Source organism: Macaca fascicularis, chromosome 8, assembly GCF_037993035.2.
Source record: "Macaca fascicularis isolate 582-1 chromosome 8, T2T-MFA8v1.1".
NCBI lineage: Eukaryota > Metazoa > Chordata > Mammalia > Primates > Cercopithecidae > Macaca > Macaca fascicularis.
Window position 1 is genome coordinate 21,056,319 of NC_088382.1, and position 17,194 is coordinate 21,073,512.

Consider the following 17,194-nt stretch of genomic DNA (forward strand, 5'->3'; position numbering starts at 1 on the left):
ACTCTACCTGAGATACTGGGTTCATGCCTTCATTATAGCGCTTATGACAAAGGATCATAATTACTTGTATCTCCTCCCTAGAATAGTATCTCATAGTACCTACAGCCAAGAAGTACTTAAGATACTGGATAAAAAGAATTTGAGGGATAAGGCATAAATATATCAGTTTTACCAACTGTTCTGTGAATTTATTTCCTGTTACTTATAAATCTATGTATATATTTACCTTCCATAAAAGAATATACTTATAAATTTTAAGAATGTAGATTTTTAAAATAGATTTTTATCTCAGAGTTTGAAACCATTGCCTCAAGTGAATTGATTTAAATTTTCTCGGTTGTTGCTTGCTTTCATCTTAGGCCAAAATTTTAGCATTAATAGTACAATAAATACTTGTAAACATGTCTTTTAAAAACTAAATTAGGTATAATTGTAGTAATATGTATTTGATATATACAGTTATTTTATAAGGGTTAAAAAAAACTGAATGATTTATCTTTATGCTTAGGGAGTGTAGCCTTCAATTAGGAAATTGATTGTTTTTACTATTTTGTGTCTGATTTGATGGAAAAATTATGTAAGTTACATATTATCTGCTCAGAAACTGTCATATAATAAAATATTTAATACTTGAGCAAAATAGAAATCACCTTGATTTTCTGAAATGTTTAAAAAGTCTTGAATTTAAAAGCATTACATTTTTTTTAAAGTGATTTTTCTTAAATGTCTAAGATGTTAGGAAATTAATGGTATTTTAGCTGGCTAAATTGGCTAGTGACACTCTTTAATAGGTTTTCCACTTGACCTTTTAAGCGCTACTGGCATTTCTAGAGTTACCTAAAACACAAGACTTATCTTGTTACCTTGTTTAAAATCTAAATTGTTCCTCCTCACTTTACCTGTATAGCCCTGATTTAAGTGATTTCGTTTCATGAGGAAATGAAATAATAAATAATTTAGCATTTCAAAAAGTTTCTGAGGCAAGTAAACAGAGTAGAACTAATAATCTGATTTTAACTATTTATGATGTCTCATTTCACTTCAAATCTTGAGTTTTTTTGTAGGACTGTAGAACTTTTTTTGTTAATTATGCCCAGGCAGCATTATACCCAGTCACCTGAGTTAGACTTCTTGACTCTCTTTATGCCATTACTAGTGAGTCAAAAATGTGTTCTTCTCCTTTGGGTCATCAGTTTCACTTCACTTTCTTCTTTCCAGTAGCATAACCTAAATTCATGTTCTTACCTTTTGCTTAGACTACCTGTCTTAATAGGCATGAAGTAGGCATGAAGTGCATTTTTACTAAGCCATATCCTACCCAAACTCCTTAGTCTTCAAGCGGCTTCACCGCTGGATCTGGTGTGCTTTCCCGTCCTAGCTACTCTCCATCTAGGTACATTCACTTCACATTATTCAGCATTTCCCGTATCTACTTTTACTTTTTCACATATTAGCCGTTTGTACAAGTTGTCTTATCTATCCAAGATGTAAAATACTTTAACTCTTTTCTGCCTGACTGAAATATTTCTTCAAAAATATTTGTTGTTGTCTCCAATATGCTCCTATAGCTCCTTAGAGCACCTGGTGGGTGCTTTTAAAAAATATTTATGGCCGGGCGCGGTGGCTCAAGCCTGTAATCCCAGCACTTTGGGAGGCCGAGACGACCGGATCACGAGGTCAGGAGATCGAGACCATCCTGGCAAACACAGTGAAACCCCGTCTCTAATAAAAAATACGAAAAAACTAGCCGGGCGAGGTGGCGGGTGCCTGTAGTCCCAGCTATTCAGGAGGCTGAGGCAGGAGAATGGCGTGAACCCGGGAGGCGGAGCTTGCAGTGAGCCGAGATCGCGCCACTGCACTCCAGCCTGGGCGACAGAGCAAGACTCCGTCTCAAAAAATATATATATATATATTTTTTTAATTGTTCAGTAAGTAATGTCTTCTGTGAGCCACTGTATTTTGTGATAAATGAGAATCCCTGCAGTTAAAAAAGTGTTATCTACCAGACAGCACAGAGCTTATTGTGATTATTTATGTACATATCTGACTCCTGCATTAGTATTTGACTCTCTGAAGACAGGCAGAGTTTGTTTTTTTTTTAGTCACCTGTCTTGACACATACATTATTTTAAATGAGCTTAAGTCTGAGAAGGGACCTTGAACATCATCTAGTTTGGCTCCCTTATTTTGTAAATTTTATGGGGTTGGGAGAAAACTGAACTGAAAAAGATTATAGGATTTGCTTAAATGGATTTACAAGAAGAAGAAGGATTAGAACCTTGAGATTACTTGATATGATTTATGGGGTTGACCTCAGAAACTTAACCGTGATTCATATTATTTGGTAGCTCACACCTGTTTCTTAAGAAAGTTTAAGAAGAGACGCTTGACTGAAGCGATTTGTTAAGAAAGTAGCAAGGGGGTGATGTTAACCCTCAAGACATTCCAGAATGTTGAAAGATACTTTTAGTTGTTGAGGTGGTGTAGGGAGGAGGTGTTACTGGCATCTAGTGGGTAAAGGCCAGGATGATGCTAAATATCCTGCAATGCACAGGATGTCAATAATGCGAAGGTTGAGAAACCCTGAGTTAGAAAATAATAGGGAATTGGGTAGAAGGTGAGTATGCTTGTAAGAGTATTTGAAATTAACTGAAAACAGAAAGATTGGCAAAATGGAAGCTGTAGCATGAATAGTTCTCCTTAAGGTATAGAAAGGTACAGAAAGGAAGTGGTGAAAAGTACTGGATCAGCCAGTTCTTTTACTGGCTTATCATCTGCTTTCATGGGTCAAAATTGCCAAACCTCTCAATGTGTATGAATAAAGTAGGAGTTTGGCTTTTCTTATGAATATTTCTAAACGGGTATCTGAAAATTGAGGAGCATCTGTGCAAGAAAATTAAAAATTAACATTTTATATTATGTGGATTGATTTTCTTTTTTTAAACAATAGGTAAGTTTATATTCTAACCAACTAGGATTTTTCTCAGGAGCACATGGATGAAGTATGCTCCTCGCAACTTTTAACTTCAGTAAGGCGCATGGTTTTGACCCTTACCCAGCAAAATGATGAGAGCAAAGAGTTTGTAAAGTTCTTTCATAAACAACTTGGAAGTATATTACAGGTAAGAGTTTATACTTGTATGATTTACCAATATGTACTATGTGGTAAGGTTTTTGTGGGGGGCGGGGGCACAGTGAGGCCTTTTCTTGCATTGTACAATTTATTCAGGTGGACATCCAATCTAGCATCCATTTGGGATGATGTTTTAATACTTTTTAGGTTGTCACTTGGTTAAAATAATATTGTATTATTAGGCCCTGTTAGTATCTTCATTTAATTTGGTCATGTCTAAGGCATATCTCTTACAAGCTTTTATTGGTTTGGTTTATCTTCTCAATGAAAACGTTTTTAGTTTGAAATGTTTAGAAAGTATTCTGTGACTGTTTCTAAAATAATTGGTAAAGTAATTTGACTAATCTGGGAAATTTCGGAAGCCAGAGACCAGCTGGTTGTAGAGACTTTTTAGGCTGTATCAGTACGCTTAAATTATAGTAAGTCAGTAACTGGGGGAGAATTTGCCTACTGGGAGACATTTAGCAGTGTCTGCAGACATTTTGTTTATCAGAGCAAGTGGTGTGAAGAAGGTAGGGAGGGCTGAGAGGAGGCCAGGTACTGGCAACTAATGGGTGGAGACCAGGAAGAATCTTGATAAACATTTGACAGTACATGGGACAGTCCCCCACAACAAAGTATTATCTGGTCCTAAATGTCAGTAGGGCCAAGGTTGAGAAATCCCATGTTAGTGTTAATAAAATTACCTTGTTTATTCCTTATGACAAACATCTTTATGTTTACCCGAGTATTTTCCCATTGAGACAGTTCAGTGATACGTATTTTTACTCTACATTAGGTGACACATTTTTCTTTTCGTCTTTATTACAAAATTTTCTAATGAAACTTTGCCTTGTTTCTTATTTCTTTGTTTAAACTGGTTTTAGATAATCGGTATTAACTTTTTCCTTGGGCTTGATGCAAATTTATATCGCTGTAATTTTCCATTTTGTTAGTATTAAGACTAAAGTATAAATTGTCCTGGCCCCATTAGTACTAATTAGTAATTAGTACTAATAGATAATTTATAAGGACTATAAGACATCAGTGGTGTTGTGCATTGTAGGAACCTCCATTTTAGAATAACACTAAAAGATAAATAATCATTTAAATATTTTTTATTAAGATCCATGTAGCCCTTCCTCAGTTTTGCCTTCTATGATAATTGTGGGTAGATCCCAAAGTATTAATTTGGAAATAAGACTTTTTTTCTCAGTCTGAGGTTTGACTGCTTTTCTTTTATCCCATTCTTGATTTTTCCACAAGAGGACATACATGAAGAATAAAAGTAAATTTATATTAAATATTGCCCAGAGTGTTGAAAAATTTTTATGAGCTAGAGCTTAAATTACCGTCTTCTACATTTTTCCTTCTGAAACCCGTTCAGGATTTTTTTTCCCACAGAGCACCCAGCATATGTACGTTTTTACCATAATTGTACTAGATAAGATAGTCTTTTGGTGGGAGAGAGGGTTAGGCATTGAACATCATAGTTGTTTGCCTGTTTGCTAAATAGTGTAGTCCATATTTTTAGAAAGAAAAAGAGGAGTGGTTTTACTAAAAATGTTTAGAGTATACTTATTTGAAGATTCTCAACCTAAAATAATCAAAAGGGTCAGAATCTACTTAGAGAGAGTTGATTCAAGCGCAGTGTGTGAGGGATAGCTGCCTGGGAAGCACAGATTCCAAAGAATAGACATCAGCAGTTTGGGATCATTATATCAGGGGTCCCCAACCCCCAGGCTGGTGAGCAGCAGGCGAGTGAGCAAAGCTTCGTCTGTATTTACAGTTGCTCCTCATGGCTCTCATTACTGCCTGAGCTCCACCTCCTGTAAGATCAGCAGCAGCATATTAGATTCTCATAGGAGAGTGAACCCTTCTGTGAACTGCACGTGTGAGGGATCTAGGTTACATGCTCCTTATGAGAATCTAATTCCTGACCTGTCACTGTCTCCCATCACCCCCAAATGAGATCATCTAGTTGCAGGAAAATAAGCTCAGGGCTCCCACTGATTCTACATTATGGTGAGTTGTATAGTTATTTCACTATATGTTACAGTGTAATAAAGGGCATAATCAATGTAATGTGCTTGAATCATTCTGAAACCTTCCCCCAACCTATGTTTGAGGGAAACATTGTCTTCCGTGAAACCAGGTCCTGGTGCCAGAAAGGTTGGGGACTGCTAATTTATCTGGAGAGAGTTTAGGGAAGCTTAACAGAATTTCATCATCTTTCTATATAAGGCTTAATGCATAGTAAAGGAGGCAGTTAATCGGTAACAAAGATCAGTGGTTAGAAGGCAGGAGGTCTGGTCTCTGATGTCTCCTAGTCATTTACAGAACAAGAACAATGAGGAAGAGAGTTAATGTATTGTCTAAGGAGAAATCACCAACGTTCAAGTTGCCAGGGCTTAATTTCCTCCTTGATATAATATAAATGTAGAGGGTCTTGAAATCCTGTTTTATTTTACATGATCCTGTATATCAACTTGAATAGAACTTAAGTTTACTTTTGAAGAAAAATTTAAATTAGAATGGTTGGCTTAAGTAAAGAAGGAATCTTTAAAAGTATACTAATGGTACATTTAGAGGTGGAAGATTTTGTCTTTTCCTTTTATAGCACTTACACATATACTACAGCAATAAATAGTATCTCCTGTACTGTCAGGGAGCTTTCTGGTATCAGAAATCCCTGTCTGAATACATTTGTGCCCAGCAGTTACATCAAATAGTGACTAAATATAGATGACCATATATGTCCTTCCCTTGTATATACTCTTTAAGCAGGACTAACAACATTCCTACTTAGTAATATAGCAGTATTCTTTACTAATACTAACCTATCTTTCCTTAGTAATCATAAACATTAGTTTTAAGTTTTTCAGTACTTAAAAGTAATTGAAGTTCACTCTCTTTAAATTATTTGGTTTATGTTTAAATAGGATTCACTGGCAAAATTTGCTGGCAGAAAACTGAAAGACTGTGGAGAAGATCTTCTTGTAGAGATATCTGAAGTGTTGTTCAATGAATTGGCTTTCTTTAAGCTTATGCAAGATTTGGATAATAATAGTATAACTGTTAAACAGAGATGCAAAAGGAAAATAGAAGCAGCTGGAGTGATACAGTCTTACGCCAAAGAGGTAGATCACATTCATTTTGATTTTAGGATAATTGGCACATAAATACAGTTCTTAATCATTATTATTAACTGAAATCACATTTTACCTCAGCAAAAGTAGTTGTTTTTTGTAATACCAGTTAATCACATTATAAGTCATTACATATGCTAGTCACTTATGGAATTTGAGGAGTAACAGCAGTTGCTCAAGATCAGGAATGCAGACAGAAATTGATGTTAAATGTACATTGTCAGATAATTGTCAGATAACTAGTTCACATTACTGTCCTGTATTCAGGTCTCAAAAGAGGAGAGGAGGACTGGGATCTGGTCCTGGAACAGACCCAGCTGCCTGCCATGGTTGTTATCAATCCCTGTAGATTCTTGGAGAATATGCATTACCCAGAGGTCACTCCCAGTTAACACAAATGCTTATTAGTTAGGGCTTTGGTTTTACATCCCTGTAGTTTGTTCTACCTTGTCAAATTAATTTTGATCACGTGAGATTGGATGACTATTCTGCCTCAACTTGAGGCATACCAGGAAGCCTTTTCCTGACCCTCTTTTATGAGAAGGAAATAAGCCAAGACCCAAATAGAAAGAGATGGTTCTTTTTCCTTACAATCTAAAGTAGACGAAATCAAGCTATCCATTTCACACTTTTCATGATATTTATTTTCTGGATATAAATAAATTTTAGACATTGCTAAGAGCTTAAAAGCATGATACTGTAATAAATGATTAGAAAGTAATACAGGATAGGCTCAGGTCTATAATCCCAGTACTAGACATGAGAACTGCTAAATATGTAAGTATGTGTCTAAGTATATTGCTAAATTCTGTGTAATTGGTTTGTTTTAAAGGCCAAAAGGATTCTTGAAGATCATGGCTCACCTGCTGGAGAGATTGATGATGAAGACAAAGTATGTGCTAATTAATTTTTGCCTAAAAATATGGCCGGGCAGTGTCTGAAGCCTGTAATCCCAGCACTTTGGGAGGCCAAGGCGGGTGGATCATGAGGTCAGGAGTTCCAGACCAGCCTGGCCAACATGGTGAAACCCCGTCCTTACTAAAAATACAAAAATTAGCCAGATGTAGTGGTGCGCACCTGTAGTACCAGCTACTCAGGAGGCTGAGGCAGGAGAATTACTTGAACCTGGGAGGTGGACGTGGTATTGAGCTGAGATCATGCCACTGCATTCCAGCCTTGGCAACAGAGTAAGACTCTGCCTCAAAAAGGAAAAAAAAAAAGCCTAAAAATAATGCTTTTGAAACAATATAAAAGTATTTTAACAGCTTTTACCTTAATGTTTGAAAGCAGACTGTATCATCAAATGACCTTTTTTCTGACAGATTTTTTTGTTTTAAAAATAAAACTAGACTATTAAAAATGGTTCTTTGTGTTTTTTATTAGATAATGATCATTATTAATATGATAGACTTACTATATAGCTTTTACACATGTACTTTAAGGAATTAATTACTCAAATATATTTGTGTCTAGGACAAGGATGAAACTGAAACAGTTAAGCAGACTCAAACATCTGAGGTGTATGATGGTCCCAAAAATATAAGATCTGATATTTCTGATCAAGAGGAAGATGAAGAAAGTGAAGGATGTCCAGTGTCTATTAGTAAGTTTAAAGGCTCTGTACTATCTTTATATTTTAGTTTTTTGTAGGTCATTTATTGGAACAGTTTGGTGGAGTATAACAAGTATAGAATTAAGTGTCAAAGAACTCTGATTTTGAATTTCACTGTAACCCTGAATTATCCGGCCTTTCTGCACTGTACGTTTTCTAATACATACTGTTTGAAGATTTCAGATACTGTATATAAAGCATCTGTGCCAGGCAGGAATGCAATAAATGGTAGCCGTTGTTAAGATTATGTGCTGAAATCTACTAAAAATTGTGTGTTAATCAACTTAGATTTGTCTAAAGCTGAAACTCAGGCTTTAACTAATTATGGAAGTGGAGAAGATGAAAATGAGGAGGAAGAAATGGAAGAATTTGAAGAAGGCCCCGTGGATGTCCAGACTTCCCTTCAGGCTAACACTGAAGCTACCGAAGAAAATGAACATGATGAACAGGTATTCTCATTAGCCTTATTTTAACTACTCAAAGTAGATCCTTCTAAATTTTCAGCTTTTGGCTGGGCGCGGTGGCTCACGCCTGTAATCCCAGCACTTTGGGAGGCCGAGACGGGCGGATCACGAGGTCAGGAGATCGAGACCATCCTGGCTAGCACAGTGAAACCCCGTCTCTACTAAAAAATACAAAAAAATTAGCCGGGCGAGGTGGCGGGCGCCTGTAGTCCCAGCTACTCGGGAGGCTGAGGCAGGAGAATGGCGTGAACCTGGGAGGCGGAGCTTGCAGTGAGCTGAGATCCGGCCACTGCACCCCAGCCTGGGTGGCAGAGCAAGACTCCGTCTCAAATATAAATAAATAAATAAATAAAATAAATTTTCAGCTTTCATGAATGGAAGCCTGATTAATATGCTTATTAAAATCTGAAATACCAGGGGTTTTTTTATAATTGTTTTTCAGAGACAGGGTCTTGCTCAGTCTTCTGGGCTAGAGTGCAGTGGTGTAATTGTAGCTCACTGCTCATATCCTCAAACTCCTGAGCTCAAGCGATCCTCCCACCTCAGCCTCCCCCCAAAATTCTGGGATTACAGACGTGAGCCACCACACCCATCCAATAGTTTATACATTTTAAATTATACACTGTTTTTAGTGGTGTGATTAAATCTCACACCAGCCCACTCCTTCCTATTTGAGTTGTGAGTCATTCCATTATCCAACATGTCTACACTGTGTACACTACCTGCTTGTTAATCACTTAATAGCCATCTAGGGTAAGCAGATAGATTTGCAGTATCACAGTGTTCAAACAGCCCTTATTAATGGCCCCAAAGCACAAGAGAATTGTTCTGTTTTATTATTAGTTATTGTTAATCTCTCACTGTGCTCAATTTATAAATTAAACTTTATCATAGATAAGTATTTATGGGGAAAAACAGTATAAATGGGGTTTGGTACTATCCACAGTTTTGGAACATACATTCTATGGATGAAGGGGTACTTTTTTATGTTATTTTCCTCCCTAGTCTAGATCTTTTCCTCTGGAGTTTGACATTTTACTGTGATGTGCCTTGTTGGGGTATTTTTTCATTATTTGCAGTGGATACTCAGTGATTGTTTTCAACTTGGTAAATTTTTAAATTCTGTTTATTACTGCCACACCATTTTCTCTCCTTCTGTACTTAATATTATCAGATATTATTAGTACTCATGGATTAATCTTTTAATTTTCTCCTCTTTTCGTTATCTTTTGGTTTTACCTTGAGAGATTTTAATACTTGCATGAAATTATTTTTATTTCAGCTGTCGTATTTTTAACTTCTAAACAGTTTTTTTATTACTTTTTTGTAGTGCCCTGTTATTTCACAGAAGCATTATCTTCTGTTTTCAAATGTCTGCTGAACCTTGGTTGTTTATATTAAACAATGATATACCAAAAAGCACGTTAAGGCTCTTTTGGGCTTCACTGTAGGTAGGGCATTTGGGGAGACAGCCAGCGTATTCCTAGAAACTTGTAAATGTCAGTATCTATTGGTCTTTTCTTTGAGGTGGTTTAGATTCTCCAAATTAGGATCCTTCACTGTCCTGCCTGGAGTATATAAGCTTGGCTGCTGGTATTCTGAAGCTAGATTGGGAATGGGGCTGAGGTCCCACCGTTTTACAGGCATGCACTAGATTATTCTGTTTTCAGTATTCTATTTAGGTTGGTGCAGAAGTAATTGTGGTTTTGGTCGTTTTTTCAATGGCAAAACCCACAATTACTTTTACACCAATCCGATACTTTACTGTGTCCTCATTTGTCTCTCCACCTCTACTCCCAGTAGCCCCAGGTCTGCGGCTCACTAGTTTAATTTCTCTAAGATATAATCTGCCATTTTCTGTTGAGGTTGAAGGAGAGAACCTACGTAGTCACATGTTCCTTAGTTTTAAACGACTACCACCACCACCACCGTTTCATCACCAGCTCCTGCCCGAACATCATATGCCTTCCTTTCTAGATCTGTTACTTACAGTTATGAGGTGAATCTCAATTTTTGTTTCCTCTCCCTGCTGAAGGCATTTAACTTTGTTCATCTTCCTGTCCTCACTTCCTCCTTCATTCCCTTTTTGGCTGCATTAAGTGTCTTTTAGAGTCTGAAAAAAAATGAACAATGCAGTCTATTTATTTCAGCTGTATTATTTTTTGTGTGTTTTTTTTTAAGAAAAGAAGGAAACCCTTTAACTTAGCCATCTTGAAATCACAACCAAAGCCTCCTTCTTGAGATAGTTTTAGAAGATACTTTTAAATTTGTTTGTATGAAGTTCTTGGGTTGGACAAAAACTACACATTGGTAATCATCTCTTTTATAGTGACCATATATTTCAGGCCCTGCTATTAAAACATTTTTCCCTTTTAGGTCCTACAACATGACTTTCAGAAGACAGCAGAAAGCAAAAATGTCCCACTGGAACAAGAAGCCACTAGTAAAGGTAACAAATCTAAATAAGTCTTTGATTTTAAGATAATTTCTTTTATTTGCTTAAAAGCTAAAAAAAAAAAAACAAAACAGAAAACACCAAATTCTTAGTTTGAAAGTACTTTGGACCTGATGTGTATTTTTCTTCTCCGTATAAATCCTTTGTAGAAAACATAAGAATTTGTTTCTGTAAACAACAATAAAGAAAAGGTGACAAGTATTTACCTGCACAGACAAAAATTCTGTAAAGAGCATTTTTAGATACAAATATGGGAGATTTTAAAAAGCCATTTGTAGGCCTTGTTCCTGAAAGTCCTGATTTGTTAGAAATGTGGATTTCAGGAATTTGATTCTTAAAATGCTCCCAGGTGATTTTGACCAACTAAATTTGGGAACCAATGATAAGGAAAATTTGTAGTTGCCTTTTCTCTTTGGTCTCAAGTGTCTTGATTGCTCTTACTCATGCATATTGTCTTTATTAGTAAAATAGTAAAATTTAACATTTTTTGCATTACATTAATATTAAGACTTTCTTTTGATGACAGATGACCAAGATAACTCTCCTGTGAAACCCTGTTACCTCAATATCTTGGAAGATGAGCAACCTTTAAATAGTGCTTCCCATAAGGACTCACCTGCTACTGTTGATTCAACTGCAGAGCCTAACCCTTTGCCGTTACCTTTACCTGAAATGGAACCTTTAGTGCCTAGAGTCAAAGAAGTTAAATCTGCTCAGGAAACTCCTGAAAGCTCTCTGGCTGGAAGTCCTGATACTGAATCTCCAGTGTTAGTGAATGACTATGTACGTATCATTTACATTTCCAAATATTTTTACTTTTCATTTCTGTGCGTATTTCTTCATTTTTCAGATTAGCATTCGCAGCATGTAAACCATTTTGTGTTTAGGTTTAGAACATGTTGGAACATTTTTCTAATTCACACTTAAACTTTAGCAGAAGGGTAAGAGTAAATTAAGATGACCATCTCAAAACCCACGAGCTGTTTTATGTTTTATAATTTTGAGAACCAAAGAGATAAAAAGAATTCATTTTAAGTTCGGATCTGAAGTGGTAATGGTACATGAATCATCATTTATCCTTTATACTACCTATTCTTCTCAACTGTTTAGAATATATTGCAAATTTTCAGTAAACCTAAAGGTTTACACTTGAGATAGGAAATAAAACAGTTTGACAACACAATCTTTATACAGTGAGTGATTAAAAAAGGAAAAAAAGACTAGGAAATCTGTACTCATGATAGTATTAAATGAAAATTCAAGTGGAGCCCAGGTCTGAAAAATATTTGAGCAGAGAAAAGCAAATGCCTTAAAAATAATTAATCTTGCTGAAATTGCAATCATAAGTGAAACTTCACTTGGGTCATTTCTGATAGATGCTTATGTTAGAACCAAAGCTTAACCCCAGCCTCTCATAAGTAGCCAGCTAACATACGGATATGACTAGGGACTTTCTGAGAAGGCACCTGATAAAAGACAGTTTTCTAATTGCAAACCAAGCAAATAATTTATTTTACTTCCACATTTTCCAAATAAATACTTGTCTCTGATATTTTTGTCAGTGGAACACTAAATCTCTTTTGGTCTGGTGTTCCCAGTTCCTGAATTGCTTCTTACTCAAATGAACTCTAAAATTTTATTGTGCCTCAGATTTGTCTTTTACAGTTTGGTGTCAGAGTGGGATTTGAAAGAGACCCCCTGTGGCCTCTGGAAGCATCAAGGAACCAGGCAAAAGGTGCCCATTGTGCTCACTGCTTTCTCGCTGCATCTGGAGGTCCTGAGTAAGTCCCTCTCGGATTTCAGGCTCCACAGTTTGTGTCCTGAGGTCTCTGAGTTTATTTGAGTAATTTTATTTTATTTTATTTTTTTTTTGAGACGGAGTCTTGCTCTGTTGCCCAGGCTGGAGTGCAGTGGCGCGATCTTGGCTCACTGCAACCTCTGCCTCCTGGGTTCAAGTGATTCTCCTGACTTAGCCTCTCGAGTTGCTGGGATTACAGCTGCGTGCCACCAAGCCTGGCTAATTTTTTCTATTTTTAGTAGAGACAGGGTTTCACTGTGTTAGCCAGGAAGGACCTTATGATCCGCCTGCCTCAGCCTCCGAAAGTCCTGGGATTACAGGCATGAACCACCACACCCAGCCGAGTAATTTTATTTTTTACTGGATCCAGAGGTCGAACTAGATGTTTGACAGTAACTAGACTGGGTCCAGTTGGCAGCCTCAGGTAGGTGAAGTTTAGAAAAATAGAGTATTATGGGTTAATTAACACCTGAGGAGTCTGGGACCCCTCTTTCTAGAACTCTAGCAAATTTTATGTTTAGAAATTATGAACATGAAACTTCATGTTACACTTTATCAGAGAAGAGTTAAAGTTACAGTGGAGAAGTTTTAATCTAGGTAAAATTGTTTATGGGAACATTAGAAAAGAAGGGATCCCAAACGCCTCAGAAACAGTGGGAAGCAATTTTTGATTTGTGTATAGAGGCTTCTAAAAGACATAATTCCAAAATTGCCTCTGTAAAAGATTCCTTACTAAAGGCAAATAAGACAGATGAAAAGCTTAAGCAATGAATTGACAACAAAAATAAAATGAATTATATGTAGGGAGTGACTTCACTCTGACCTGTTACTCTGCTTATCCTCCTCTAATTATTCTGAATCCAATAACCCATTTGTTCAGTCATCTTAATTCTTTTGCACAATTACCCTTTCACTCTGGATGATGTGACAGAAAGGAAGTTGGGCTAATGCTTTGCTTACTTAGACCCTCAGCCAGCACACTGAGGTCTGGCTCCTGTAACTACTTTTACTTCTGGGTCAAAAGCTGAACTCAGAGCCATAGCAAAAGATTTTCCAAATCCCAAGGAAAATCCAAAACAGTTTGCTGAGGAATTTAGAATTAGAATGACCCTGGGCTTCCTGATTTCTGTCAGTTGATACGCATGATATTAGCCGCTGCGGAAGCAGGTTAATGGATGATTATGGCAGGATGGCATAAGCCTCAGAAGAGTATTGCCAACCCTTTAAGAGCTACTTCTGTGGATAGCCCAAAAGATGCTACTACAACAACCGGAAAACATCTAGAAGCTATCCCATGGTCTTTCCACAGAAGATTGACTAGTCCAAAAAGTTCAGTCTGTTTCTGATTACACAGCTAGATTGGAAATCTCATTTTTTAAACATTCTGGTCTTGAAATTCCTGTGGGAATTGAAATGGTTTTTATGGTTTTATTCATTAATAGTCTCTGACTAGACTCTGGTCCCTTGATTAAAAAACACAAGATTGGATGGCAAGTCACTGATACGGCTAAATTAGTCACTATAGCTGAACATTTTGAGAGAACGTTAGAACTAGAAAAAAATCAGTGTCTGTAAACAGGTCATTGAAGAAAAGATTGTCCACTCTTGACCAGTCCTCTAATGGACCTACCCGTTTTGAGCCAGACTATTTCCTCATTAGATGAAGTTCCCAGGCTGGTCGGGAACAGTGGTTCACACCTGTGATCCCAGCCCTTTGGAAGGCCAAGGCAGGCGGATCACCTGAGGTCAGGAGTTCAAGACCAGCCTAACCAACATGAAGAAACCCCATCTCTGCTAAAAATACAAAATTAGCTGGGTATGGTGGTGCATGCCTGTAATCCCAGCTACTTGGATGGCTGAGGCAGGAGAATCACTTGAACCTGGTGGGTGGAGGTTGTCATGAGCCAAGATCGTGCCATTGCACTCCAGCCTGGGTAACAAGAGCAAAAGTCCATCTCAAAAAAATAAAAAGTTCCCAAGGGCTTGACTCTGAAGACAGTAACACCAATGGGACATCAAGTCTCTGGTATGTTATTCTCCATAAGACCTTAAATAAACATGGGGAAACTAAGATCAGCATCAGTGGGAGTCGTGTACAGTGTTGGTGGATACCTTATCCACTTTCAACCCCATCCTAGTAAATCAGCCAATCCCTTGGAGGAAAGAAAGTATGTCACGTTTCCAATCAAGTTCAGAGAATCCCCTGTGAACCAGTCCAAATGACGCTTGGACCAATCTCAGAAAAGCATGCCTTCCTACAGTATGACAATAAATTGAGAGGGCACGTAAAGTTCTCTCTGGAAGGAAAGTTAATTTTAGAGCTTCCTGACCCTTCTAAACCTGAACTGCTCTGTTTCCTACAAGCAGGAATTGATCATATTGAAACTCACTCTTATACCAACCCAGACCTTTCTGAAATACCCAGATGTTTGTGGACTTGTTACTCAGCTGACAAAGAGAAGGTTAAAAGTGGTAAGCCTATAAAAATCCAAATATATTACTTTAAGCCATTGCCTAAATTGCCGTAATGCCCCCTAGAGTCAGAGGCAATCCAAAGGCTTTACCCAATTATAGAGGATTTAATAAAACAATTCCTTGTACTTGTCTCTATAATACTCTAATCCTGCGGATAAAAAATCTATCACGCCTGTAATCCCAGTACTTTGGGAGGCTGAGGCAGGCTGATCATGAGGTCAAGAGATTGAGACCATCCTGACCAACATGGTGAAACCCCGTCTCTACTAAAAATATAAAAATTAGCTGGGTGTGGTGATGCATGCCTGTAGTCCCAGCTACTCAGGAGGCTGAGGCAGGAGAAATGCTTGAACCCAGGAGGTGGAGGTTGCAGTGTTCCGAGATTGCGCCACTGCACTCCAGCCTGGCCAGAGAGCGAGATTCCGTCTCAAAACATATATACACACACACACACACACACACGTATATACATATGTAATATATATACACATATATAATATACACACACACATATATAATGTATACCCACATATATACATATATATATGACAAAGTTGGAGATTTGTTCAAGACTTAACGTGCATTAAATAAAATTGTCAATCCAAGATTTCCTGCTATTCCAAATCCTAACACTTTGTTTTCTAACGTGCCTACAGATTCTAAATGGTTCACAGTGTGATAGATCTTTGCTTGGCCTTTTTTAATATTCCAGTAAGCCAGTAGTTCTCTGCTTGTACCTGAAAAAACCAGCAATATACTTGGACTGCAATGCCACAGGGGTTCGCTGAAGCTCTATCTTGTTTTTCTCAGACATTATACCAAGACCTGTCAACCTTACAATTCTCTAGAAATTGTATTCTGTCTATATGTAGATCATCTTTTACACTTTTAGCTTACGAGGGACATAAGGCTTCAATGGCAAAACTTTAGAGCTGCTGTCCCCAGCCTTTTTGGTACCAGGGACTGGTTTCATGGAAGACAATTTTTCCATAGACTGGGTAAGGGGGATGGTTTCAGGATGACTGAAACGCATTACCTTTATTGTATACTTTATTTCTATTATTGTGTTATATAATGAAATTGGTATACAACTCACCGCAATGTAAAATCAGTGGGAGCCCTGAGCTTGTCTTCCTGAAACTAGATGGTCACATCTGGGGATGATGGGAGATAATGACACAGCATGAGGCATTAGAGTCTCATAAGGAGCACACAACCTAGATCTCTAGCATGCGCAGTTCACCATAGGGTTCGAGCTCCTACGAGAATCTGTTGCCACCAGTGATCTGACAGGAGGCGGAGATCAGGCGAGAATGTGAGTGATGGGAGTAGGTTTAAATAAAGGTGAAGCTAGGCTTGCTGGCTCTCCCCCACCACTCACCTCCTGCTGTTTGGCCTGGTTACTAACAGACCCTGGACCAGTACTGGGGGTTGGGGATCCCTGCTCTAGAGTAAAGGTCCATTACATAGGACATGATCTGACTGCAGAGGGAATTTTCCTCTTAACTGAAATAATAAAAACAATCCAAGGGTTCCCTTGGCCCCCAACTAAGGCAGTTAAGGGAGTTCATTGGTCTTATGGAATACTGTAGATCTTGAATCCCAAATTTCTCTGCTGGCTTCCCCCTTGTCTGAACTTAGAAAAATCTCTGTCCCAGCTTTGCCATGGGAAGATAATGATGAACAAGCTTTCAATAAAATACAACTGGCCTTATAACCTCCTCCAAGTTCAAGACACCCTAATTATTTAAAACCTTTCACTTTGTGATTATCAAATGTGATAATCCGTCCTTAGGAGTCTTTACTCAGAAATGTGGAGGAAGCTATTGACCCATTACTTATTATAGGTTACAGTTAAATCGAATTGTCAGAGCATATCTAAACAATCTAAAAGCAGTGACAGCAGCAGCTAAATTGGTAGAAACTTTACGTGACCTAGTATTATGGAATAAATGTTACCTACAGGTTTCACATGCAGTTGAAAGCTTATTATATTCCAGTCAGATCCAACATGTCTTAATAAGTAGACTAACATTTTATGATATCCTTCTCCTGTCACCTTCTAATCTCTATCTCAGACGTGAATCTGCTTAACCCTACCACTTGCTGCCTCTGTCCGAACATTAGGA

The 17,194-nt window shown here is 37.6% G+C and overlaps 1 protein-coding gene across 50 annotated transcripts in view; it reads left to right on the forward strand.

The window, feature by feature from the left end:
• The window catches only part of PCM1 (pericentriolar material 1), a 109,032-nt gene that overhangs the window by 83,352 nt on the left and 8,486 nt on the right, over positions 1-17,194 (forward strand). For 34 of the 50 annotated variants that reach the window (XM_045397923.2, XM_074000358.1, XM_074000368.1 and 31 more), the window contains 7 exons: positions 2,976-3,122; positions 6,055-6,252; positions 7,094-7,153; positions 7,735-7,864; positions 8,162-8,322; positions 10,714-10,786; positions 11,319-11,575. In XM_045397923.2, the coding sequence (XP_045253858.2) occupies positions 2,976-3,122; positions 6,055-6,252; positions 7,094-7,153; positions 7,735-7,864; positions 8,162-8,322; positions 10,714-10,786; positions 11,319-11,575 (1,026 nt within the window). The remainder of the gene's footprint in view (positions 1-2,975; positions 3,123-6,054; positions 6,253-7,093; positions 7,154-7,734; positions 7,865-8,161; positions 8,323-10,713; positions 10,787-11,318; positions 11,576-17,194) is intronic. The other 16 variants (XM_074000383.1, XM_074000374.1, XM_074000380.1 and 13 more) reach the window with 1 other exon arrangement.